The following is a 27,924-nucleotide window of genomic DNA, read 5'->3' on the forward strand; positions in this document are numbered from 1 at the left end:
TCACTTTCATGAAGTTGACCATTACGGCGTTCCTAAACATCGCGTTTCATTTAGTTACACTAACTAGGTTCGATTAAGTTTTGGTAAGGTACTTAAGGGGGAGACGGAAAAATGCAATGCACGGATCTGTCTTAAGCCCCCAAGTAAATGTTGACTGACACAATTTAGAGACGCCCCAACCTTCAAGATAAGAAGCGAGTGGGGGCTTTAAGAATGCAATTTCGTCTCGGATTCAAGGGCATTTTAAAGTGCTCAGGAGTAGGGGTCCGGCTTCTCCTGAACTGCAGGAACAAAAGAAGAGCTGGCGAGCACTGGGGCGTCGACTCCTCGCGCGCCCCTCTCCTCCCCCGAAGTCAATCCACGAGCGCCTACAGCACGCCTGGCCTCGGGTCTTCGGGGGAATGGACTGCGGCCATTCTTCGGTGGACCCGCGTCCTGCGAGGGAGGAAGGCCCAGCTAAGGGTCCTCACAACTCGGTTCGTTCGTTCGTAGGTGACGGACCCCAGGGTGGAAAGCGTCTCGTCCAGTACAGGGAGGGAGCGGAAACGGCGCACAAAAGCAGCACGACCGGTCCCCTTAGGGGCGTCGGGAGGGAAGGGTGGGGAAGAGGGAAACAGAAACGGGCCCGACGCCTGCGCTCCCGCCCGAGCGGCTTTTAAACTGCGTGTCTACCACCTCTCGCTGGGCGCCGCGGCTGGGGGAGCCCGCGCGCGCCGTCCTGCCAATCACCGGCGCGCTTCCTCCCGCCGCCCGCCAATGGTGGCGCGCGTTCTTGGGGCGTGGGCGAAGCAGGCTGCTCGCCCGCTGCCTGTGTGTGGGCTAGGCTTGCTGCGGGCTCCCAGCTTGGCCGCACTTGGTGGGTAGTTGAGTCCACCGGGGCTTTTGTGCGGGGTCTGGCCTGGCTTTTGTGTCCGCCACTCGCAGCTCTGCCCCGTGGCGTTCCTCCTGGACGGCCGCCCCTGAGGATCGGAGGCGTCAGCGCGGCCCCGGCCAGGGGAACGAGAGCGGCGGCGCTGTTGACGGTTTTGCGGGGCTGCGGAGTCGCCGATCCCGAGATGCCGGAGTTCCTGGAAGACCCCTCGGTCCTGACCAAAGACAAGTTGAAGAGTGAGTTGGTCGCCAACAATGTGACGCTCCCGGCCGGGGAGCAGCGCAAAGACGTGTACGTGCAGCTCTACCTGCAGCATCTGACGACGCGCAACCGGCCGTCGCTCTCCGCCGGCGTCAACAGCAAAGGGCCCCCGGACTTCTCCAGCGACGAGGAGCGCGAGCCCACGCCGGTGCTCGGCGCCGGGACCGCCGCGGGCCGCGGCCGCGCCGCCGTCGGCAGGGTAAGGACGCCCGGCCCGGGCCACAAAGGCGGGCACTTGGCGGCTGTCGCGCGCGCTCGCCCCCGACGCCCCCTCCCCTGCCCACCCCCCTCCGGGCGGCGGGACTGTCCCTGAGCCCTGTCCCGAAGCGCCCCAGCCCCCCGGGGTGCGGGATCCGGGTGCGGGGAGTTGGACGCGCGGACTGGCGCCCCGGGACGTGGGGCGTCGGGAGGCATCGGGCGAGGGTTAGCGCTTTGCGGGTTTGCGCGCGGGCGGCTCGCGTCCCCGCACCGCCCCGAGTCCCCGTCGAGACTTGTCGCCTTTTCAAAAGCCTCGGGAGCATCAGCCCTAAAACGCTATAGGTTAAGTTGGAGCATTTTTCCCGCTTTAATAACCGAAACGACTCGCAGCAGAGTCTCAGAGCGCTCCCTGGAGGGCAATTTGCGACATAGTGATTTCTCTAACCAAATTTTGAAATAAAGAAATTCCCGCCTTTTTTTTTTTTTTTCATGTTTCGGCATTATGGAAGGCTTTTTGAACCGTCTTTGTTCCTAGTTTAAATGGACATTTTAAAGTGCTTGGAGACGCATTTGAAAATCTTAGTAAGAGTTTGGGTTGGTGGTTGGTGTTTTGTTTTCGCCTAATTTTGCTTGAGGAGGGAAAGATTCGGCATCAAATATGTTTTGACCTTCTGATGTATCAGTATTACAATGTGTCAGTGTTTGAAATGTCGGATCCTGGTTGAATCTCAGATTGTCTCCGGCAAATACTTATACTAGTTTGTTTTTTTGTTTGCTTTCTGTAAATTTAAAGTGCTTCTTTGTTGGTTTGCATGTACTTAGCTGCCAGACTTCCTAGAATATAGTTAAAACTATTGGTTGGTATAACTTAAAATGCTTTTGTGAAAATGAACGTGGTGATTGGAGTTGCTGTACTGATTATTGGTATAAAAGGTGGGGGAGGGGGTTGGGTTTTTTTTGGTGCCGGGAATTGAACCCAAGTTCTCATTTTTGCTAAGCATGCCCTCTACCACTGTTCTATCTCCCCGTCCAACTACTTATTTGAAAGTTTACAACATTCTCTGTTGTTTAATTTTTTAAAATCTAACTTACTTTCCTGAGTACCCAGCTGGAAATGAAATAAACGTGTGTAAATTTAATTGAAAAAATCTTAGCCTGGGCTTCAGAGAAGTTGAAAACCTTATTAATGTCTTACGTCTGTGCCTGGCACATAGTAGGGTCTAATAAATAATTGTTGAGTAAATAAAAGACTGGCCACACTTTGTTTCTGACTTCTCCTTTGTGTGGGTTTACAGAAAGCCACTTTAAACAAAAAAGTCCTTTCGCTGTAAAGTGTATTACATACCAGTTTTCTTCTACAGACTCTTAAAAACGAAGGTAGTATTCAAATTTTCAGTACAGATGAGGTTGAAAATGAAGTGATGAAGCGTTTCCCATGTCAGTCAGTACACTTTTAAAAATGCAGTTCTATAGAATTTCATATTGGTCTTCAGTCCAAATCCATTAAAGTATAAAGTTTTTGGTTGTATGTAAAAAATAAATCTCAGTTTGATTATCCCTCATTTTTTGAGTTCCTAATGTGTGCTCACAACTACTGAAGATTGCTTTCTGCAGACCTCACTTATCATAATAGCTTAATTTCTTGGATTTTAAAAAACCGCTATTTACTCATATCGCATCTCAACTCAGTTTTGGGTGAAAGAAATTAACATTTTGTCAGAGTGTAGCTCAGTGGTAGAGCACTGCTTAGAATGCTCCAGTTCTGGTTGAGCACCACCAGCAACAACAGTGTCTATGTCCAACTGCTAGCTACTGCTTACAAAGGCATGCTAAGCTTACTGACTCTCCCTCTCTCCCACTTCTTCTCTTGCTCCCTACCCACCCACACCAAACACTTTAGCTGGCACTATCGGCTTCCTTTAATGTTTTGACCCATATAGAAAATTATTTCATTATCACAGATCTTTGTATTCTTCACCTTAAGTAGAACTTAAAAATATATAACCTACGCTGGGCTCAGTGACTTCAATGACTTGAAAAAGTTAATATTGGTAGTCAGTTGGTAGTGTCATTTTCTGTTTTAAAGTACATAAGGTAAAAGTGAGTTAAAAATTAGGAGTCCGAATCAACATTTCTTAAAATCAGGCATAGGAAAAGATGCCTTGAATTTACAAGAAAAGAACTGTAGAGCATTGATTGGTATGTAATTCTGTATGCCACATTCCTTTCATATGTACTATATGTTTTAGTCATTTTTAAAATGCACCATGTATGATAATACAAGGTCATTCTTATTAAGCAGTATTTACAGTTTAGGAGAAAACCAAATTGTGTTTGAGAGGTGCAGATATAGCAGAATTGTTTATGTATTTATTTATTTCTGCTATGCTGGGATATGGCAGATTTTTTAAATTTATTTTTGGTGGGATTGGAGTTTGAACTCAGCTTCACTCTTGCAAAGCAGATGCTCTAACTGCTTGCACACCTCCAGTCCATTTTGCTCTGATTATTTTGGAGATGGTGTCTCTTGAACTGTCTGCCCAAGCTGGCCTCAAACTGCCATCCTCCCAATTTCATACTGCCAAATAGGTAGGATTACAGGCTCGAGCGCTGGTACCTGTCTGGTATGGCAGATTTTTAAGAGGTGAATTTTTAGCTTTTTGTTTTTATAGTACTAAGGGGCCACATGCTTGCTAAGTAGGCACTCTACCACTTGAGCCACTCCTCTAGCCCAATTTTTAGCATTTTGAAAAAAGTAAAATGTTAATGTGGATTTGGCCAAAATTAAATAATTAAACATTTGCATAGTGTAGCATGTACCTTCTATTGAATCATGGGTTTTTGATTGGGGTCTACCTTTTGTTTTGTTTTGGTTCAAAGGCCCAGACTGGCCTTGAACTAGCTGTGTAGCCCAAGTTAGCCTCAGACTCTACTACCCTCCCACCTCAGCCCAGTGCAGGATTAGAGGTGTGAGCCACCAACTCATCCTTAAGGAATATTTTTTACTGTTGTTGAGGGTGGGGGGGTGATGGGACTGAGTTTGAATTTAGGGCTTCATGCTTGCAAAGCATGCATTCTACTGCTCCAGCCCATTTTGTTCTGGTTATTTTTGGACGGGGAAATCTCTCAAACTTCTTATACAGACTGGCCTCTAACTTTGATCTTCTTGTTCTCAGCCTCCAATGTAGCTAGGATTATAGGCGAGAGCCACTAGTGCCTGAGAAAGGAATATTAACTAGATTCGCTTGGTATGGTATAGGGAAATTTTGTGTGTTAAACTTTATTTTGGTTTTGTTTTCTTATTTTTAAATTTTTTACTTTATGTGTCTTGATGCCAGTGTCTAGGTGTTGGAATTATCTAGATTGTGGACACACGAATAAACATTTACAGACTTGGCAATCTTCCTTTTCGTTCCAAGGTGCAAAGCAGGAAGGTGTAGCTATTTGACATCTAGGAAAGCATAGATCATTCTTGAATGATCTAGTCAGGTGGATTATGAATTTGTGTGTGGGCTTGCATATTGAACCTTGGGTCCTGTGCATGCTAGGCAAGTGCTCCACCTTGAACTACAACCCCAGCCCTGATTATAAATTCGTGGTGGTTTTTTGTTTTTGTTTTTCTTCTTTTTTCTTGTGATTATGAATTCTTAACGGGAAATGTTTAAGGACTTTCAACAAAAAATAAAAAGTATGTTAGTGATGGGAAGTGTTAATTAAATCACAAGCATACAACTTCTGAATCAGAGACTTGTAGATTCAAATTCCAAGTTTGGTACTTATTCCGAAGACCTTGAACAGTGAACATTGATTGCCTTTCAGGTCTTCATTTTCACCTGGACTATAGAAATTATTTAATTAGATTGAGGATTGATTACGGGGTAATGCATAAGTAAAGTGAATTTTTGTCCCTATTTAATGCCAGGGCAATAGAATGCAAAGTTACTGTAATAGTTTTCAGAAAAGGATTAGTATGTGGAAGTGATCATAAGTTCTGTTTAAACATTATTTCCAGGGTTTCCTACTTTGATTTGGTAGGCCTGTCTTTTCTTCTCTTTTCTTTTCTTTTCTTTGGTATGTGTGGGTGGCTTGATTTAGAGAAACTAAAGCATGTGTACAAATTATTAATAAAAAGTAGGTAAGATATTATGAATGCTAAAGAAAGATTTCTTGAAAACTTCCGAAAAGGGTAAGTGTTGCAAGAAGCTGGAATTTCTGAGCCAGGCCTGGTTTCTCATGCCTGTAATCCTAGCTACTCAGGAGGCAGAGACCAGGAGGATCTCCGTTTGAAGCCAGCTTGGGCAAATAGCTTCCAAGACCCTATCTCGAAAATGACCAACCCAAAAGAGGGCTAGTGGAGTGGCATAGTGGTGAGCACCTTCTAGCAAGTGTGAAGCCCTGCGTTCAAATCCTCCCTCACACCCCCAAAAAAACAAGTTGGAATTCTGGGTGTTCTGTTGGTTTTTTATCATAAACCCTTCCTTCCCTCTTCTCCCTTCCTCTTTTTTTCTGTGCTTTGGATCAAACCCAGGGTCTTGCTTTGCAAGTTATTCAACCCCTGAGCTATATCCCAAACCCCTATTTCAAATTTTTATTTGTTAAAGACTTAGAAGTTAATTTATGGTCGAATAATGACTGATTTCTTCCCCCAGAGTTAATTGGAAATAATTCGTACAGATTTATAATTTTAGCCATTTTTCATAAAAGCATTTCTAGGGTGCAGTATTGACTTTCCTGTCTTAAATAGTAATTTGGGCCTGAATGGACTTTGATTGATGTTTGTGGCCATTATTTAAACAACTGGTTTTTGTTCAGTGCTCTGCTTTCTGGGATTACTGAGACATTTGTAAGGCTAATTGGAAATACATATGTCATCTTTCTGATGAATACTAATCTTCTTTTGATGTTTTCCTCTGGTGAATAAACTATGTCAGAGTTGATACGTAACTGTGGCATCTGTGAGACTTCTTTCATAGGTCATGAGCTGGCTACTAAAATAACTAAACTATAAGGAGAATAATTATTTGGGCCTCTTAAATCCTGACATACTGTTAAGGGAAATAATTTTTATATATAAGTATAAAAACCTTTGTGGAACGCTTTAAACTTTCCTGGATTGGTTTAAACTGTTTATGATCATTGGCATGAAAATGTGTAAACCCAGTCTAGCTTCAGTTTGCAAATTACCTGTTGATCTGTCTCCTTTGTCATCAGGAGTTACATGTTTTTAAAAATGTAGTATAAATTTTGGTTATTTAAAAGAAAATAAGCATAAGGTCCATTGTTAGATATGTAATGTAAATGTCATCCAAAGTCAGTTTTTTGTTCGGGTTTGGGTTGTTTGTTGTTTTTTTTTTTTTTGACAGTGTGGAGTTTGAACTCAGGACCTCACACTTAGTAGGTAGGTGGTCTACCTCTTGAGCCACTCCAACAGCAAAAGTCAGTTAGTTTTTACTTTGTTTTTATATGCTTTTGAATTTTTTGATGCCATTACTTTGTTTATACAGAAGTAATGCAAAATTGGCTGTTGAACAGTATATAATGTCTTTAACAATTAACTTACTTATGTAGGTATTAGGTTTGTACAGTCTAAGTACAGTTCAGTTTTAAAATAATGCCTTCAAATAATGAGTTGCTTTTAATTTAATCAAATTGCTCTGGCATAATGTAACTATAAATCAACTTGTAGATGTATTTATGTGTTTATTGTGTACAGAGTATCATCCGCTTAGTAAATAAACACTTTGTGTGGAGATGATAACTGAACTTTGTTTACAGAAAGCTACAAAGAAAACTGATAAACCCAGACTAGAAGATAAAGATGATCTTGATGTAACAGAGCTCTCTAATGAAGACCTTCTGGATCAGCTTGTGAAATATGGAGTGAATCCTGGTCCTATTGTGGGTAAGCTGATAAAATTTCAAATATCTTTTCTATGAAGCAAGGCCCCAAATTATTTTCTCCTCTTCTGTCTACCATTAACCATTTATATGACCAGTCAAGACTTTAGTTTCCTTTACTCAGATTAAGGAAGATAAAATGAAAGAATTGAATTGAGTAATCTCTAAATTATCTGTTGTTGAGAATGTTATGTATGGTTCTCATTTCCCATCTGGTGAAACTACATGGGTCTTGTATGGCAATTGAAGAAAATCTGAGCTAACATAAATGGCCAACTCATCCAAATCAGTAACTTAGAGAGACGGATTAATAAAACTCAAGATACTCAGATCCTAACAACAAGTTAGCATTAATAGTACCTTTTAAAAAGTCCTGTCTTGATTGAAGTATGAGAATAATGCCACAAAGAACGCACTAAAAAGAGAGAACTTAGAACTAAAGACACTGGATTTCACTAAATAGACTAGGAATACTGGGTTACTTTTAGGTGACGATAATTTTGCAAGGTTGATTGTGCCTTTGTTTTGGAAGATTTTGGCAATAACCTCAAGAGAAATATCCATTTTGATACTCTTTTTAAGTTGCGTAAGACATTGAACATTGGTGATTTGGTGGGTTTTGTTATAAGTACAGTTGCAAACAGAAAGTCAGAATGTTTTAGTTTATACACAATTTCCAGATAAATAAGCCTATGAATATAATTACCAACAGACATTTAATACCTTCTTTAAATTTTTAATTCTAAAATGGAGACACTGAAAAATGTATGTTTTGTCAGTATACAGTAAATTACATGTCAGTGTACCAACTGTTCATCTTAAGACTATTTATATAACAATGCTGGATATGTGTTGTTTGTGAAAGATGATGTCCTTTGTCATTTTACTTAACAGCTACCATAAAGCAGAAGATAAAAGCCATTTAAATATGATTTATAGAACTTTGTCCCCATAATAGAATGGCTACTCTATAGGCATATTTATATCTCAGTGTTGTGGGGTATAATTACAGTTTTTCTTTTGGTTTATAAAAATTTTTTGTACATTGACATATACTTTCATGTAGCCAAGAAGAAAATATACAAAAGCCCAATAGTACATTATTTTAAACACTGAAGTTTAAAAAAGGATAGGATGAAAGTGAGCTAATAATGTCGCTTTAGATAGTTTTGCACAAGTACTTGAGTAAATTTTGCCTTAATACAGGAACAACCAGGAAGCTATATGAGAAAAAGCTGTTAAAACTGAGGGAACAAGGAACGGAATCAAGATCTTCTACCCCTCTACCAACAATTTCTTCTTCAGCAGAAAATACAAGGCAAAATGGAAGTAATGACTCTGACAGATACAGTGACAATGAAGAAGGTAAAATTTTAAATGATGTTAATCAAATATATATAACCTTTTTTCAGAGTTATAGGATACAGTGACCATGAAGAAAGTAAACTTTAAAGCAATATTGGCAAGATATATGTAATTTTTGTTCATATCATTACATTAATCTTCCTAAGTAATTTAATTTCATTACTTTTTGCTGAGAATTCTCAGAAATAACAAAATACAAATGTCTAATTTACTGTCACCTAAAATTGCCAGTTAACTACATTTTTGCTTCAAATCTCATTTTTGCAATGGCAAAGTTTCTTTCATTTGTCTTTCTCCTATCACCACCTCCACAGAAGCGACCATTAACTTGATGCTTGTCTTTCTAATTCATTTTTATACATATTCATTTAATATATCTTATTGTTTTGTGCTTTTAAAAAATCCTATACAAGTGGGGTGCTTGCTTTTTAAATTCCGTATTGTATTTTTTTTAGATCTAACCTTACTATTACTTATGTGTCTATTATCCGTTCCTTGTAATGAATATATGGTGGCAGCATTTGAATATGGCATATTTTCTGTTCTCTGTTGATAGTTATTTAAATTGTTTGCAATTTTTGCCAAATAATCTGATTCCATGACAACTTTAAAACAAATATTTTGACCATATTTTTATATATTACACTATTTTAAGAAAATTCAAACATGAGTTTAGATATTTTTAAGAATAGTACATGAAATAAATTTCCTTATGAAAATTATTGTAAGTTCAATTTAATATTTATAAACTTTTAATTCATGACTTGTTATTTGTGATTATTTAATTTGACCCAAATTGCTGTATCTCTGTAAGCACTGCCTTCCAAGGCACAGTCTTACCAGATTGGTTGCTGAGAATATGAAATATAGTCTTTTCCTTCAACAGCACTATTTTAGCAAGGAGGCACAGAATAAAATCCGCTCAAACACAAGTAATACTTCCTGCCTCTTTTGCCTCTACAGGAAAGAAGAAAGAACACAAGAAAGTGAAGTCCACTAGGGATTTTGTTCCTTTTTCTGAACTTCCAACTACTCCCTCTGGTGGATTTTTTCAGGGCATTTCTTTTCCTGAAATCTCCACCCGTCCTCCTTTGGGCAGGACTGAACTACAGGCAGCTAAGAAAGTACATACTTCCAAGGGAGACCCACCTAGGGAGCCTGTTATTGCCACAACCTTGCCTGGCAAGGGACAGATGCAGCACGATCTTGCTGCCATGTTGGTCTCTGCTGCAGCTTCTCCTTCACTGATTAAAGAAACCACTACTACTTACTCTAAAGACATAGTAGAAAATATTTACCATGGAGGGAAAAGTAGAATTCAGTCATTATGTACTGAGAGGTCTAATATTTCAGATCAATCCATTGTCTCCAGTGAAAGAGAAATACTAGAAGAGTCAAAGAGATCACAAGTCATTTCTCCACCACTTGCTCAGGCAATCAGAGATTATGTCAATTCTCTGTTAGTCCAGGGTGGGATAGGTAGTTTGCCTGGGACTTCTAACTCTACACCTACACTGGATATAGAGAGCATATGTAAGAGAATTGGCCATTCTGATTTTCAAGAAAATGAATCCCTGTCTCCTCCGCGGAAAGTCCCTAGACTAAGTCAGAAGTCAGTACAGGAAAGGGATTCAGGTTCTTTTGTAGTATTTCAGAATATACCTGGATCTGAGCAGATGTCTTCTTTTTCCAAATCTGTTGTCTCTCACGCACTTGCTACCTTAGGCATAGAAATATCTAAACAATCACAGCATGATAAAATAGATTCCCCAGAGCTATCTTTTCCCTTCCATGAATCTATTTTAAAAGTAATTGAAGAGCAGTGGCAGCAAATTGACAGGCAACTGCCTTCATTGGCATGCAAGTATCCAGTTTCTTCCAGAGAGGCAACACAGATATTATCAGTTCCCAAAGTAGATGATGAAATCCTAGGGTTTATTTCTGAAGCCACCCCACCAGCAGGTATTCAGGCATCCTCCACTGAGTCTTGTGATAAACACTTGGACTTGGCACTCTGTAGAACTTATGAAGCTGCAGCATCAGCATTGCAGATTGCAACCCACACTGCCTTTGTAGTTAAGGCTATGCAGGCAGACATTAGTCAGGCTGCACAAATTCTGAGCTCAGATCCTAGCCATACACACCAGGCACTGGAGATTCTAAACAAAACATATGATGCAGCCTCATTTGTTTGCCAAGCTGCATTTGATGAAGTGAAGATGGCTGCCCATACCATGGGATCTTCCACTATTGGTCGCCGGTTTCTCTGGTTGAAGGATTGTAAAATTAATTCAGCTTCTAAGAATAAGCTGACTGTTGCTCCCTTTAAAGGTGGAACATTATTTGGAGGAGAAGTACACAAAGTAATTAAAAAGCGTGGAAATAAGCACTAATAAAGATCAGAACAAAGACATCTGTCTTATATTTGATTGGAGAACTTAGGAATCTTTCTAGGCATTTTAGGTCTTTTATGACAGAGTTTTCTTTTCAGATCTTGGTTTCCAGATTGGGCTAGTATCAAAATGTTATGCTTTACTCATCAAATTGTAATATACAAGTAGTTCCCTATTTAGAGTTGCTTTCTTTTTTTCCAGATTTGCACAGATATTTTGGTAAAACAATTTTAACCTTTATAGAAGATATGTCTGATAACTAGTTCAGTTTTCCTGTTTTATTTATACCACACAACTCTTGTAGTAACTAAAATACAGAGGCTTTACTATTCCTACTAGGACTATACACGTTCCTTTATACCTAGGATAGAGTTAAACACTATTATACATTCAAAACAATTATTTTGGGGTTTTTTTTTTTTTTTTTTATAACTTCTATGTATTTTCACTTTCTACAACTTGTCCACACTTTTGTTCTTTTCTTACTTTTGTTGTTTATTTATGTCTGCAACATTGTTCATAATACTCCTGATCACTGCAGTTCAAAACAGTCCACAAACTGTTACTCATCCCACCAACAGGATACACATGCGTAAGAATTTAAATCTTTGGAACTGGGGCTGTAACTCAATGGTAAGAGCATGTGCTTAGTGTATGTGAAGCCCTGGGTTCAGTTCCCAACAACTTTCTTTTTACTGAAAGAATTTAAATAGAATTTATTTTTGTAGGAAGCTATTGACAGCAAAAACAATATACAAGTGTGCATTCTGATGCAGGTGCCTCATCTCTTCATGGACTGGTAGCTGACAATTCATGGATCACACCAGTCTGGAACACACTTTAAGGAACACTGCTATACATGCTCACTCACCATTACTTTATTTTGTCAGAAGTATGAGACACTAGAAAGATGGGGCTTTGTGTAGAATTTTAAGGTATGTTGAATTTCATGGATAATTAGGCTTAATCTAGATGATAAAAGCAATTTAAATTATTATTTTATAAAAAGCCTTAAGAAATCATACCCTATCCCAGTGTCTGTATAAAGCAATGTATTATCCTCTGTTTTTATTTCTATGATTGTAAGGTAGGAGAGCTGACTATAGAGGCATTGTGGAAAATGGTAGCCTTAACCATAACAAAATATGGTCCCTTGAGTACTCACCTAGCCATTACCCTGTTCTTAGACTGCACATTCAATCTTTGCAGCTTTCTGGGAGTAATTTTGTTATTTGTTTTCTGAAATGTACATGTGTACATGTACCTACTAAGTGCTATGTGATTTTTAAAAATGTATTCCTGTAGAATGCTTCTACAAATTCAATAAAGTTGTTAAATTTGAACAGCTTTGTGTGGTCTCCAGAAACATGTTGTATGTGTGTTTTATTCTTGGAGTTGTGGACAAATATTCCTTTCCCATTTCATCATTGAAACTCACTTGACATTCCAGTGGTATAAGTGAAAATATTCTTATTATTGTATGTTTTTCTTTCATTTGAGAACCATTTCTACTGGCTGTTGGAATCAAAATTTGTTAGAGGAATTTAATCTGTAACCAGATACCTTTCTGCTCAGCTAATAGGTTTTTTACTTTGTGCTTTATAATTCTTAGATTATGAGTTAACAAAGCATAAAGGTAGATTTTATAATGCTAAGGGTCATATTAAACAGACATGTTGATAAATCCATTAATAGACATGTTGAGAGATGGAATTGGTAGCTTAATCCTAAATAAAATTTGAACCATGAACTAATTTGGTAACAAGTCACTTTCAGGGGAAATTTGCAAGTAGATTCTCAACTAACTAATGTCAGACTAGAAAGTTGACAAGAGATATATATCATAGCTACCTTTAACCAGTCTTTAGCACGACATTGAGTTCATGTAAAGCTAAGCTTGATTCTACTTTTGTTTTTATTTTTTGCGGTACTGGGGATTGTACCCAGGTCCTCACACCATGCTAAGCAAGCTCTGTACCACTTGAGCCCTGTCTCCAGCCCTCCATTTTTGTTTCTTTGGTAAGATAGTAATCTAACTTAAATTTTAGTAGTAAAAGTTTTAGAAGTAACACTTGACATACTAATTTTGCTACACTGTGTTAAATGGCCACAAAGGTGGGGAAATTATTTAATTTTCTTTTTTGTTTTTTGAGACAGGGTCTCACTGTGTAGTCCAGGCTGGCCTTGAACTCATGATCTTCCTGCATCAGCCTCCCAGGTCCTGGGATTACAGGTGTGTGACACCACACCCAGCAGGAAGTTGACACTGTTTTTATATATCTCAGCCTTCACATGGTGATAAAATCAAGGCTGGAAGAACTGAAATGTTCAAAGCTCTTTAAAAAAAATATGTGTCTATATGTTGTTGGGTTAATGACTATCATGGTGACAGCCAAGTATAAGTACTGGCTTATCTTACAAAGAAATGTTCTTTTTTTATTATAAGAAGGGGAAAAAGAAGTGTCCTGTGATGAATTTGCTTTTCTGTGAACAAAACTCCTCTTTACCTCAACTGTATGCACACTTTTGGTTAACTACAATAAAAAAAGAAAAAAGAATTTACATACTTATTTTTTGGTGCTGGGAATTGAATTCAGGTTCTTGCATATGCTAGATATTCACTCTACCACTAGGTTACACACCTAGTAGAGGAGGGACTTTTATAATGCACCTAATAGTGACATCATTGGCAGTTACCATTCATTGTTTGTAGAGGCTTGATACCATACAGGCTTTTTCACTCTTAAAATCTGTAAGTTTCTCTTCCACATACCAAATTTTAATTTAATAAGCTAACTTTGCTATATACTAGCACTGTTATAACATAGACAAAACAATGGTAACTTCCCACATTGAAATTGTTTTTTAGTGAAAAGCCTCCATAGGAGCAGATCTAATTCACTTTAATGTTTATTAGTTTTTGAAAAAAGGAAAGAATAGGAAAAAGTGGTAATCAGATTAAAGAGTGGGAGAATAAAAAAGTAAGGTTTTAAGAAATGAATTATAATAAACAATTTTGGTCTATTGAGATACTACCAATAGACAAATACGTTCTATGTATTAATGTACCTAAAACCAGGGTTCCAAAGTAATATTAGGAAAAGATAGTTTATATGTTTCAGAAAGTAATGGTTTCTCCAATGTTATTTCCAGACTCTAAAATAGAACTCAAGCTTGAGAAGAGAGAACCACTAAAGGGCAGAGCAAAGACTCCAGTAACACTCAAGCAAAGAAGAATTGAGCACAATCAGGTATCTTTAGTTTTATGATCACCACGAACAAGTAGTCTGACCAACACTCATCTGTCTTGTGTTTTGACCTTTGGTAATAGTTTACATCCAGATTCCAGCTTACTCAATAAACATAGTTTTATTGTTAAGTAGCATGAGGAATCTAAATTGTATAGGATTTGTCAGTAGCATCGCCTGTGTCTACTGCAAAATCAAGTATTTGATGAATGTCTCATTTGTATTTGACTCTGTGCTGAGCATGGTTCCATGCTAGTCATCACACCCCACCCTCTTACCCTACTTCTCCCCACTTGTAGGGGATTGAACCCAGGGTCCCTCAATGCAAGGCAAGTGCTGTGCCACTATACTGCCTTCTGAGAGAAATATTTGAAAGGCAGAAATGTCTGAGCACTTTTTTTCTTTGAAAAGCAGGGGAATAGTTTTATACTTTGTATCTTTGTCTCTAGATTTTATTTTAGACTCTGTTTTTACTTTTTTTACCTGCCTTGTCCTTTGTAGTCTTTCCCTACAAGTTGTAGCTGGTCTGGTCCTAAGACTACATTGTTTTCTTTCTTTATTCTGGATGGAAATTTGCCTTTTTTATTGTAAAACAAGATTCAATTTTTCAAAAAAAAAAAAAATGTAGGAAACTAATTGGAAAATAAGCTTAGGGTATAACTGAACTGAACTGAACTGGTTTACAGAGAACAAATTATTGGCTCTAAATTACCATTGTTTCGACTGACAGTGTAAGACAGCTGCCCCTAGTGTCTTTCCCGATCCTTATCCTTATTCATTAGCTAGCAACTTTACTTAGTTGGTGGTTTATCTATTCTCTGTTCTGTCATTTTTCTTTTTTCGCGTGTATGCTTACGTGTGTGTGTGTGTGTGTGTGTGTGTGTGTGTTAGAAGGATCAAACCCGGCCTTGTGCATGTTAGCCAAGTACTCTACTACTGAGCTATATCTCCAGTCCTCTGTCATTTAAAAATCCCGTCAAGGATACTTTTTTATTTCTTAAGCCATGTCCCTCTTCATTTGATGTAGAACTATTTTTTAGAAATGAACTTGGTGACTGGAGAATGCAGGAGACATTGAGTGAAGGTTTTGTTTACTATAAAATCAAATACCAGACAGTAAATACTTCATTGGTCTTTAATATTGCTAGCAAAGAGCTAGAGGAGCATGCTGAAGAGTAAGGAAATGACAGAGCAAAAGTAATCAGGAAAACCTGAAGGACATTGAAATACACAAGCCTAGAGAACTTTGGTTCAGAATATGAAGGCAAGATGGTATAGTGCTAGCAAGAGTGTGTGACTAACCAAACAATGGGTTAAAAGGAAGGATGGATGGTATTTAAGATGTTTCAATGGGTAATTCTTTAAGTTGGGGAATCCAAACTGAGAGGCAGGATAAATAGTCAAAGGAGAGTGTAGATTTAGGAGGTGACAGGCAGAATTAGACAATGGCTTTATTACAGAAAGTTTAAAGAAAAGTGGAAGGAAGCATTTAATTGTCCTTCAGTCACAGATGCTTACTAGTAGTCAATGTTTGAGCACTTCAGTTTCATCTACACCCACACCCTCCAGCTTTTTAAAGTGCTTTTGATTTTGTTGGTTTCCCTTGTGCTAGAGTATATTAAGACAGATGCCTGACATGTCATTTCATGTGTTAACAATCTCAATATTTTGGCATTTATCTCTAAAAGATAAAAGCTATTTAAATGGCAAGGCCACTGTCCCACCTAGTAATTGTTTTTCTAGTATGATCTACGTTAATATTCTTCCAGTCTCAAAAATGTCTCACCTGGAATGCTAATTGATGTTGTAGTCTTCCTATTGATCATTTCACAAGGCATATGACTCCTTTTATGCTAAAATTGATGGGCAAATTCACGTGCGTGCTGAAAGATTGGTCCATCTTAAATAAAGTTCTGCATCACCCGTCCATTTAGTGCAGCTGTTGATTGTTGCCTAAATCTGTTATTTTATTTGAATGTATAAAATTATGATTTTTCTCATCCACTCATTCCTTTACATCTGTAGCTGGAATTCTTTTAAATGGAAATTTCTCGTGTGAATTTCTCAGTTACCTTGAAATAAATTCATGTGAGAGCCAAGAGAAATGCTTCTTGCCTTTGATTTGCCAATTTTCATGTTAAAGCACCCTAGTCATTTCAAAAGGTGATTAGTAAGTTTTTTAATACTGTGATTTTTATATATTAGATTTATGATCAGTTGCAGTCTCGGGACCTCATGCATGCTAGACAAGTACTCTACCACTGAGCTACATCCCCAACCAAAAAGATTCCCTTTCCCTCTCCAGCTATTGTTTCCCTCCCTCTTCTTCCCTCTCTCGCCCTTGTCTTTCCTTGCTCCTGAAAGAGGACATAAAATCAAAATACTGTACCTGATGTCAATTTTTTTTCTTTGTGTCTTAAGACCATAGCTTAATTTACTATTAAGTTTTTTTTGTTGTTTTATTTTTAAAATAGGATTGATTTTTTTTTTTTTAAGTGGTATGGGGGCTTTGAACTCAGGGCCTCATGCTTGTTAGGCAGGCACTCTACTCCTTGAGCTACTCTGCCAGCCCTTTTTTGTGTGTGTTGGGTATTTTTGAGATAGACTCTCTGTACTATGTACCCAGGCTGGCCTAGAATTATAGGTGTGAGCCACCAGCATCAAGTGATTTCATTTCATTTTTAAAAAACTATTTGTTCCTTCCCCTTACATAAAAGGCAGCCTACATGTACTTTATACATTCCTTCCTGACATATCCTAGATATTATTCGAAATCAGAATGTAGTCATCTTCCTCATTATTTTATACAGCTACATTTTATGTGTAGAAAGTTACAGGTAAATTATTCATTCAGCCACTTTACTTTTGTTGACTACTTAATTGTTTTCATTTGCCTGCTGTTATACATTATGCCAAGATGAACAGGCTTGTAGGTAGCATTTCATATTTCTGTCATTTATCTTGGGGAAGGGTATAAGTGAAGTTGCTAGGTAGTTTTCTCTAGATATTACCACATTTCTCTCCATGAGTTGAAGCATTTTGCATTGCCAGCAGTACTGTTTAAAAGTGTGTTTCCTGGGGGAAGAGCGACAAAGGAGAATGATGGGAGGCAGTGAATTCAACTATGACAAATTGTAAGAACTTTTGTAAATGTAACAATGTACCCCCAGCACAACAGTAATAATAAGTTATGTTCCCTATTGAAGGAATATGATTTTTTTAAGTTAGTATGAAGAATCATATTTGTTATGTTTTACCTCGGCTGGTAGTGAGCTCTTTAGGGTAATGTAGCTTTTAATTATTTTGATTATTCTTTTTGGATATTTTGAGACAGGTTCTTGCTGCATAGCCCAGGCTGGCCTCAAATTCTTGATCCTCCTGCCTCACCTCCTGAGTGCTGGGATTGCAGGCATGTACCACCATTTCCTGCTTGATTGTTTCTTTTTTATAACCTAGCTTAAATTTTTTGTTTAGAGCTTATATTTTTATTGGTTGGGATTTATAATAACCTAGCTTCTACATTGTCATGGGCCTTAACTCCTTAATGTCTTCTGAGTTAGTTTTTAACCTGATAGTTTACTCAGAAGGCAGTGTGAAAAGGGTTGTTTCTTCTTATCTCCATGATAAATTCGGGCTTTCAAGGGGTCAGGGTCCCCTATACACTATGTTCCAGGCCGGCCTCAAACTCCCAGATCCTTCTACCTTAGCCTTCCAAGGCTAGAATTACAAATGTGTGTTCTATAGAACATCCAAGTTAATCTTTTCTTCTCGATAATTGTTTGCTCCATCTTGTAAATAATTACAGCTTTGAATTATAATTTTATTATTTTTAATTTTCTTATAATCACTTGATATAGTAGCGCACACTGGGTTGTGATTGTGTAACAAGTTGTCAATTCGATTTCTGTGAAGAGCATTATAAATTAGATAATGATAAGAACTAATAGAATTAGTTGGCAGTTCTCAACTAAAGAATTTATTAGTTCTGAAGAAAAGGTAGGCAGGAGGGTGGTGAGTTTAAGGCCAGCCTGGGCTGCACAGCAAGACCCTGTCTCAGAAACCATGTATATATAATTTATAGTGTCCCCGGCTAGTCCCCACAGATAATCACTGAGATTCTTGGGGTTTCTTCCACAGAAGAAAATAAGGAATCTTTAATTGAACTGGATCTTTAAAATGTAAACCTTTTTAAAAAAAATTATCATTATTAACCATAATTGTTTCAGTAGAGGTTTGGTTAAAATTCTGATGGATTATTTCAATTATTTATTTAAAACATAGCAAATAGAGAATCCTAGGATACAGTTGGAAAAAGACTATCTTTGCCCTTCCTCTCCCCCTTTCCCTTCATCTGGGATGCTGGTAAAGTATCTGGTGTTTATATTTTATCTTTTGTACAACTGATAACTTTATTAGCCCTTTCAACTAATATAATTCTTTAATTCTTAGAAGAGTTTTTTGTTTTGTCTTGCTCTTTGCAGTACTGGGATTTGAACTCAGGGCCTACACCTTAAGCCACTCTACCAGCCCTTTTTGGTGAAAGGTTTTTACCAGATAGGGTCTCTCAAACTATTTGCCCGGGCTGGCTTCAAACTGTGATCCTCCTGATTTCTGCCCCCTGAGTAGCTAGGATAACAGGTGTGAGCCACCTGTTTCAAGAGCCCGGCTCTTGAAAGAGTTTTAAAGTACTGAGTACACACTGGTAATATCACATAAACTAACTGGAATATTTTTTTAGATACTGCTCATCATTTTGACTGGCATTGTGCAATAGATTTTTATTAAAAAGAAAAACAGTATTCAAAGTAGTTTTATGTTTCAACTTGGCTTTGAGATGGATAAGTCTATTGTATTGTATTATCTTGAACCAATTCTCAACCCAGGCTGCACATTAGAATCCTCTAAGGAGCTATAAGAATTAGCTATGCCTGGCCTTTTTTATTTATTTGTGCTGGGATTGAACCCAGCACTTTGCAGATGCTGAGCACTTGCTCTCCCACTGAGCTAAACCTAAAACCTGCCCAGGTGTTCGGGGGCTTTTTTTTTTCTGCTAACTCTAGGATTTGAAGTCAGGGTCTAGACTTGCTAAGTGGGTGCTGTATATCACTTGAGCCACATCCCCAGCCTTGGTTATTTTTCAGATAGGGTCTTTCAATTTTGTCCAGGGCCAGCCTCAGATTATAATCCTCCTACCTAAATCCTCCCATGCGTGTAGCTGAGCTAATAGGCAAACGCCATCATCTTAGCTTATTGATTGAATTGGGGTCTCACTAACTTTTTTTTTGCCTGAGCAGAAAATTGAACCTCAATTCTTTTCATCTCAGCTTCCCAAGTAGTTGGATTACATGCGTGATCCACTGTGCCTGGTCTTGTTTGTTTGTTTGGGACAGGGTCTCACTATGTAGCCCAGGCTAGGTTTAAATTTGAGATTGTACTGTCTCAGCTTCCTGAGATAGGAGTGTATCCCCATGTCTAGCTACATTTTGTATTTTTTTTTAAACTCCCAGGTGATGTTGTGCCACCAGAATTTAAAACCTCAGAGACTGTGTCTGTGCCTTTGTGGGTTTTGGTAATAGTGCTTCCAACCAAATGCACATGATTGCTAGGTAGATGATTGCTCTTGTCACAGAGTGAGAGTAAAAAAGAGGTCTTTAAATTTGGTAGATATAAAACCATCAGTTATCTAGATAAAATATTAGCTTGAAAGCAAAAGTACAACCTAAGCATGTTATGCTCTCAAGAAGCATTTGTCTAATGGGTTTTAACTAGTTCTTGTGTTGGTGATGGAACCCAGGGCCTTCTTGTACATCCTGGGCAAGACTCTCCAACAGAGCTGCATACAACCCTAAAATAGCTTTTAAATGAGGAAAATTCAGTTGCTTTTTTTTTTTTTCAGGGAGAAAGTAATCTGCGACTGAAAGGCAACAACCATTTATCATTAGTACCTACTTTTCTGTAGTGAGACTAGGGTACCATTGCAATTTGGCAGTGACATTGCATATTCGTGAAAGTATGACCATCAGATTTTTATTGCTACCTAACTCTTGATTCTGTTTCCCAGAAGAGTTTGACATCTAGGAATTTTTGAGTTCAGATAATTAAATTAGCTACTTCCACATAAAAAGGATACTGTTTATGCTAACATTCATAAAAGTTTGTTTCTGTCTTTTGTTTTGTGGTGCTGGGGATTGAACCCAAGAACTCACACTTGCTAAGAAAGTGCTCTGCCACTGAGCTATATGCCCAACCAAAAGTTTGTATTATTTATTTAAAAGGAAATTGTCTGTGATAATAGATGACTTATATAAGTCATGATCAGTCTGAATCTTTGTTTAGACAAAGAAATGCAGCTGTAATAGCAAGCAGTGGGTCACAAGGAACCAGTGATAATTGGTGTGCCTCCTCTCCTTGCTTTTATTATAATTTGTTAGCTACTACTGGTGGACCCTTTTAGTGTATTTTACCATCCTTTCTTTTCTGATGCTTACATGTCAGTCCAGTTGATACATGTAGGAATAATTTGAGGACACAGCATTATTTGCAAATGCTGGCATTTGGAGACTTTCTGGCTTCTGTGTGCTAATGTAGCCATTACTAAGATGTTTGATGTGAGAATATGACTTTTTTAATGTGTCAATACTTGAATAGAGCTATTCTCAAGCTGGAATAACTGAGACTGAATGGACAAGTGGATCTTCAAAAGGCGGACCTCTACAGGCATTAACTAGGGAATCTACAAGAGGGTCGAGACGAACTCCAAGGAAAAGGGTGATGCAAGGCTTATTGCTCAGAATTTGGGTTTTCAGATTGGTAGGGTTTTAGTGATTATTTTACATTTATTGTTTTTGTTTTGTTTTCAAACTAACAGGTGGAAACTTCACAACATTTTCGTATAGATGGTGCAGTAATTTCAGAGAGTACTCCTATAGCTGAAACTATAATGGCTTCAAGCAACGAATCCTTAGTAAATATGTTTCATAAACTATACAAGTTGTATTCTTTGTAAATAACCCATTAGTTGGAAATGGGGAGGTGGTGAATTCTGGCAAATCTCAAGTTGTCATTTTAAACTGATTTCCCCCATATCGTTCTAAATTTTAGAATTTATACAAATAAATGTAATTCATTACAGAAGAATCCTAACTATTATAAAGATGCTTTTACTAAGTATTTGAAGAATTATAAGGTTTCACATGTGACGCACTGAATGTGTTTGCTTCTAGACTCTTATCTAAATTTTTATTAAAGGAAAGTCATACTACAGAAATAGATTATCTCTTTTTCCTTTTTAAGTGTCTTTGTTATGTTTGGATAATTCTGAGTCTAAATAATTTGAATCTTGGCAGGTTGTCAATAGGGTGACTGGAAATTTCAAGCATGCAGCTCCTATTCTGCCAATCACTGAATTCTCAGACATACCCAGAAGAACACCAAAGAAACCATTGACAAGAGCTGAAGTAAATGAACAAAATTTAGATCGATGTTGTCATTGATCTTTCAAAGAGATTTTTTTTTTTTTTTGGAGTGGGAGGGAGCAGAGCTTCCTTTATTGGGTGGTGTGTGTATGTGTATATAGCTATAAATATCTAGATATAGATACAGATATGTATACATACATATATGCATATATTAAAGACAAACTTTTATTAGTGAAAATGGAAATTAATATAGTATGACATACTAATAATACTATCCTCTTGGCTGCTGTGTACCTCCCTTAAGTTCCAGTTTTCAAAGGATCGTTTGTGTGGTGCTTATAAAATCTGTCATGGATCCAACTTTAAAAGTGCTCTTGGGCTTTGAGGGAAGCTACACTTGTCTTTTATCAAAAGATCACATAATGGGACTTACAAGTGACTGTATGGTACTTGAATTGGCTAACTCCTACATAGCTAAGCTTTAAACTACTAACTGCATGGTGCTTTATAATTTTAGTGAGTCTTTATCAAAGAAGATGAAATATTTTGATCTGGATATAATGTAAGCATACACAGCTAAACAAGCTTTTTGTTAGTTTAAAACATATACTAATATTTGGTAAAGGACACATGTTAATTAGGCACCTTCCATACTTAGTCATTTATTTTATTATAATTTATAACAGGAAGAAACAATTTTAATGTTTCATTAATGAAAAACATGGAAAATCAGTGAAAGAATTTACACTGCTATATTTTATTAGACTACTGGATTCTAAATATGTGGCAATTTTCCCCTTAATAACTACATTAAGATATTTTTATAATGAAGAATCTTGAAAAGAGCCTTGAAAGCACATGGAAAGATGATAACAAATGTAGAAACAGCATCCTAAAAACTACATAGATTAGATTATTCTAGATTTCTATTTAAAATTGCTTTAATTATTGCACATTTATACTAAACGTTAACTTGTGTTCTTTTGTTTTTTACTAGGTGGGAGAAAAAACAGAGGAAAGAAGAGTAGAAAGGGATATCCTTAAGGAAATGTTCCCTTATGAAGCATCTACACCTACAGGAATTAGGTACTTGGTATTTGGATACACTGAATCAAAAGTATTCTGCTAGGGATTTTATTTATTTTTTTTCATGATGGGACAGGGTTTTGAACTCAGGGTGCTTCATGCTTGAAAAGCTGGCATTCACAAAGTAAACACTGTACCACTTGAGCCACACCTCTAGTCCCTGCTAGGGAATTTTTAATTCTTTACCTCAAAGTTACTGTACTTCTGTTTTCAGAATTAAACAGTTCTTTTGAGAGCAGAGTAATTCCCTTAAATCACAGTCCCCTGAATCGCCAGTTCATATCCTTGAAAGCTGAATAATTTTCAAAATTAACCTTGTCAAGCTGAAGGATTCTAAATAAATCTTTTAGCCAGGTGCTGGTGGCTCACTCCTGTAATCCTAGCTACTCAGGAGGCAGAGATCAGGAGGAGGATCGTGGTTCAATGCCAGCCCAGGCAAATAGCTCTTGGGACCCTATCTCAAAAATACCCATCACGAAAAAAAGGCTGGTAGAGTGGCTTAAGGTGTAGGCCCTGAGTTCAAACACCAGTACCGCCCAAAAAATAAATAAATAAATAAATAAATAAATCATTTCCCTTTTTTCTTTTTCCAGAACTCAGATCCTCACACTTGCTAGGCAGGCTCTCTACCCACTTGAGCCACGGCATAAGCCGTTTTGTGTTGAGTATTTTTGAGATAGGATCTCACAAACTATTTGTGAAACTATTAATTTCTCCCTTCCGTCCTTTATTTATTCATTGGTTTATTTATTTATGGTGCTGGATTGAGCCCTGGCCACCTGCATGTGAAGCTTGTGCCTGCCGCTGAAGTATACGCCCAGACTATATATATTTTGATGTCCGGTGAATTATTTCCTCACTGAACAGTTCGCATCCAGAACTAGCTTGTGTTTTTCTTCTTTCCTCCTGAATATATTAGTTTTGAAAAGCCTTTAAGACAGGTTTAATGAGTACTTACCAATGTTTTGTTTTGTTTTTCTTTTTTGGCAACACGGGTTTGAACTCAGGGCATTGAGCTTGCTAGGCAGGTCCTCTACCCCTTGAGCCATACCCCTCAGCCCTTTTTTGCTTAGTTATTTTTAAGATAGGGTTTCTCGTTTTTGCCCAGAGTCAACCTCAGACCACTACCTATGGCATCTCACATAGCTGGGACTATAGGCGTCTGCCATCATTCCTGACTTATTGATTGAGATGGGTCTTGCTACCTTATATTTTACTTTTTTTTTTTTTTTTTATTAGAATACATTGATAGTACAAAGATTACCTTTTTGCTGGGGCTAGCTTTAAACTGCTGATATCTGCCTCCCAAGTAGCTGGGGAATATAGGCATGAGCCACTGAGTATTTTCTAATAAAAGGCAGACCTAACTTTTGTTTTTTGATGGGACTGGGTCTTGAACTCAGGGCTTCACGCTTGGAAAAAAGCAGGCACTCTATTGCCTGAGCCCTGCCGTGGCTCATTTTGCTCTGGTTAATTTAAAGATGAGTCTCATGAACTATTTGCCCTAGCTGGCCTGGAACTGGAATCTTACCAATCTCAGCCTCCCAGCTCCTATAATTACAGGAGTGAGCCATCAGTACCTGGCTTTGACCTAACTTTATTTAAATGAAAAATGTTTTGAAATGTTAACTAGGTTGACTGACTTTACCATTTTATCTGTATCTATTTTTTTACTAAAATTACTTTTCTTTTCCTTTTTTCACTTTCAACAGTGCAAGTTGCCGCAGGCCCATCAAAGGGGCTGCAGGCCGGCCATTGGAACTTGGTGATTTCAGGATGGAGGAATCTTTCTCGTCTAAATATGTTCCTAAGTATGTTCCCTTGGCAGATGTCAAATTAGAAAAGACAAAAAAGGGACGACGCTCAATTCCTATGTGGATAAAAATTTTGCTGTTGGTAGTTGTGGCAGTTTTTTTGTTTTTGGTCTATCAAGCTATGGAAACCAACCAAGGAAATCCCTTCTCTAAGTTTCTTCAGGATGACCCTAAACCATCCATCTGAATGGTATCACTTTGGCACATTGAACTTGTTCTCCTGTTTTTAATAACTGTAGAGAAACATTTGTGTATACTTACTGACTGAAGAACTAAAAATAATGTGATTTCACCTCAATAAATTTAATATTCCATTAAAAAGCAAACAAGATATATAAATGGACTTCATTTAAATGTTTTGGACTAGTAGGAGATCACATTGTGCCATATGAATAATCTTTTTTAGCTCTGGAACTTTTTTGTAGGCTTTATTTTTTTAATGTGGACCTCTTATTTCATTTTTGGGAAAAATATATTGCTTTTGTGTATTTGGAAAACAAAGGCAAAACATGGTAGTATAATGTGAACCTATACATTTAAATACTTGGAATTCCTACAGATTTAAAGAATTGTCTGCTGAGCAAATATGTTACAGACTTGTGAAACAAATTCACTAAGAGAAAAGGTGACTTTGGTTGAACTTTTTAAACTGCAACAAATGGTAGTGTTTATGAGGTAAAGCACAGCAATAACCTCTTCTGTAACTTTTATTAATAGTCATGGTATTGTTGTAGCCCTATCATACTCACTTTCTTAAAGTTCTATTATCATGGAAATCCTACTTTAGTAAGACCCATTAAAATACCATTGACTTTTAGCAGGGATCCCTTAGGGCAACATATACACGTGTTAGAGAACCATCAGCTGGCTGTACGTGTTTTAAAAGGCTGTTAGCTAGCTATATGGCTATAATTGGAATTTTGTATTTCTTATTTACAGCAAAACATTTATTCTGTCAATTCAATTTACTACCAAAATATTTTTTTAGATAAATAAGTGTATGAGCATGTTTGTTTAGAAATTAGAAAGTTTAAGCACTGGCCTTGTGTTTCATTTGGATTCATTGTCGCATTGTCTTCACTACCAAAAACAAATTTTGCCAAGTTCTTTTTTTTCCCCTGTTTCTTGATGTAATTTGATTTAAAAATGCAAAAAGTATTTGCTTTTAAATTACATTTAAGCAGAGGCTAATACTTAAAATTGTAAACTTTAAATGTGAAGTGGGCATTATGATTCTGTGTACTCTTAAAGTGGCTAACTTTATCTTTGTAGTTGATTTTTTTTTTTTAGCTGAAACTTAACCTCATGTATGACTTGGTTAGGTGAAGTCTTAGGTAATAGAAATTTCAGTAGAATCAAGTAAAACATACAGATTTTAAACTTAATCATTTCAATTTCAACTTTACAGTCATTGACCATAAAGCACACTGAAAATGTAAATAATTTTTAATATCATCCAGAATAAAAAGATAATTTTTAAAAAGGAGGAAGCTGAAGGTATATATTTAATCCAGTACATAATTTGATTTGAATTAGCACTGTTCTGCTATTTAGCTTTTAAATAACTTGTAGACATTTTCACTTAACTTTTTCAGTTGAGACCAGAAACACTTGTAGGTCTAGTCCTGCAGCGCACATGGGAAACTCCTGATCTGAAGTGCTTGCCTCTCTGAGTAAAAGTGTCTCTTTGAAATGAGCCATGGAGGGGCCATGTTCTACTCAACTTTTCTACTATGAGGTTACAGCCATTTACTCTTACTTCCTTTGTTTTCAACTATTTCCCATATTTTCTATCTTTTGTTTATAATTAGAAATTGTGAGAAGCTCCATTTAATGTTTAAAAATGTGGAGAGATAAGTCAGACTTAACATGTATGGAAGGTCAGTTCTCTACAGGAAGAGTGTGGTCCAAAATAGCAAAAGTAGGACCAGGTAAAACATGTAGTCATTTTTTTAAAAAACATGTACTTGGTCTTTTGTCTGTCTGTTTTATTTCACTAGAGTAAATGTGTCCTTGATGTAAATGCAAAGCATTTCTTCCTGATTAAATCGTAGATGTAGACTTTACAATATAATTCAATAATAAAGAAGTAATTAACCTCTAGTTTTGTTGTTGCAATAAATGATTTTCAGATAGCACAAATTAAAGGTTTCTAAATAACACAATAACACTTCTCATGTGGTATTCCTATATATTTTACTTTTAATCATTGTTCCTATATAAGCAATGTGTAGCCATTATTCTTGTAAAATGACACATCTCCTGTCTACAATACATTGACTGCTTTTTTTTTTCCAGTCTTCATTTCCTTCTCAGCCCCCACCCCATTTTACTGTCTTTAGTGTTTATATGTGACATTCAAGGTTGCTTTGAAACTAAGCCAAAGTACCACTGTGGTACTCATTTATAAACTATCTTCATAGGTACTAGGTGTTTGGTAATGTTCCATGCCCTTGATGGGTATTCACTCAATCTTTATAGTAATCCTATGAGGTAGATACTTTCTTACTCCATCAGTACAAGCAAGGAAGTTGATGCTCAGAGGGGGTAAGAAATTTGGTCAAAAGTTTGTGCACAACTGAGAAGTGATGGGTCTGGTTGCATATAATACCACAGAAGGGACTGGAAAGACCAAGTCTATATTTGTACTTTAAACCAGTTCTCCTATGTTCTGCCCTCCTCCTTCCATAACTCTGATGGTGCCTCAAATTCCAATCCCTTTCTGGGTTTTTTAGGGTTAAATAACTCACTTCTGTTTTCTTTTGTTTTTTAATATTTTATTTTCCTCCTTATCACTTCTAGTATTCATCTTTCTCTGTAGCCATTTAAGAGTTCCTTACTTTTGCTAATTCATATTCATTTCTTTATGTGTTTTCCATTTTACAAACAGCTTTTTGAAATTTTTTTTTTTTTTTTGCTATCTCACTCTTCCTCTTTGTAATTGTCCTAAACATTTTTCTTTAAATTATTAGTAATACAGTCTTAAAGGCCACAAACACATGTGGTCAGTGTCCCACATTGAATTAGTAGTCATTGAGAGTTTTTCAGAGTTCACAGGCCATCCTTCCCACTAGAGATTGGGGAAGGAGGTAGAGGAGTAGGCATGAAGTTGTTTTGTCTTGTTATTGTTTATTTTTGTGGTGGTAGGGATCAAACCCAGGGCCTTAAATGTGCTGTGCAAGTGCTCTACCACTGAACTATATCACCATCCCTAGACATGGAATTTTGAGTGCAAGGGGAACTCCATGTGATTCAGTTATATTCTCCTGATGGTGGAGATATATAGATATATATATATGTGGTTTTTCTTACCCCCACCCCACCTCCCAGTACTGGGATTTGAACTCGGCCTATACTTTGAGCCAACTCCAC

The 27,924-nt window shown here is 37.4% G+C and overlaps 1 protein-coding gene across 5 annotated transcripts; it reads left to right on the top strand.

Annotated features, from left to right (window-relative positions):
- The first annotated feature begins 761 nt into the window (after nucleotides 1–761).
- On the top strand, nucleotides 762–26,655 carry Tmpo (thymopoietin). 5 transcript variants are annotated; one of them, XM_020178554.2, is made up of 9 exons: nucleotides 921–1,331; nucleotides 7,106–7,232; nucleotides 8,435–8,593; nucleotides 14,140–14,237; nucleotides 20,883–21,002; nucleotides 21,103–21,198; nucleotides 21,581–21,691; nucleotides 22,650–22,738; nucleotides 24,451–26,655. In XM_020178554.2, the coding sequence occupies exons 1-9, from the start codon at nucleotides 1,056–1,058 to the stop codon at nucleotides 24,737–24,739; spliced, it is 1,365 nt and encodes a 454-aa protein (XP_020034143.2). In that variant the 5' UTR covers nucleotides 921–1,055; the 3' UTR covers nucleotides 24,740–26,655. The 5 variants fall into 5 exon arrangements, with proteins under 5 accessions (XP_073940274.1, XP_073940277.1, XP_020034143.2 ...); XM_074084174.1 differs by lacking the exon at nucleotides 20,883–21,002; XM_074084175.1 differs by lacking the exons at nucleotides 20,883–21,002; nucleotides 21,103–21,198.
- The last annotated feature ends 1,269 nt before the right edge of the window (nucleotides 26,656–27,924 follow it).

This window comes from Castor canadensis, chromosome 8, assembly GCF_047511655.1.
Source record: "Castor canadensis chromosome 8, mCasCan1.hap1v2, whole genome shotgun sequence".
Taxonomy (NCBI): Eukaryota; Metazoa; Chordata; class Mammalia; order Rodentia; family Castoridae; genus Castor; species Castor canadensis.

Excerpts from the sequence above, each read along its gene's own strand:
- Tmpo (XM_074084173.1), top strand. The coding sequence starts at position 1,056 with ATGCCGGAGTTCCTGGAAGACCCCTCGGTCCTGACCAAAGACAAGTTG. Across the intron at positions 1,332-7,105 it reads GCCGCGCCGCCGTCGGCAGG|AAAGCTACAAAGAAAACTGA; the intron begins GTAAGGACGCCC and ends CTTTGTTTACAG. Across the intron at positions 8,594-9,556 it reads ATACAGTGACAATGAAGAAG|GAAAGAAGAAAGAACACAAG; the intron begins GTAAAATTTTAA and ends TTGCCTCTACAG.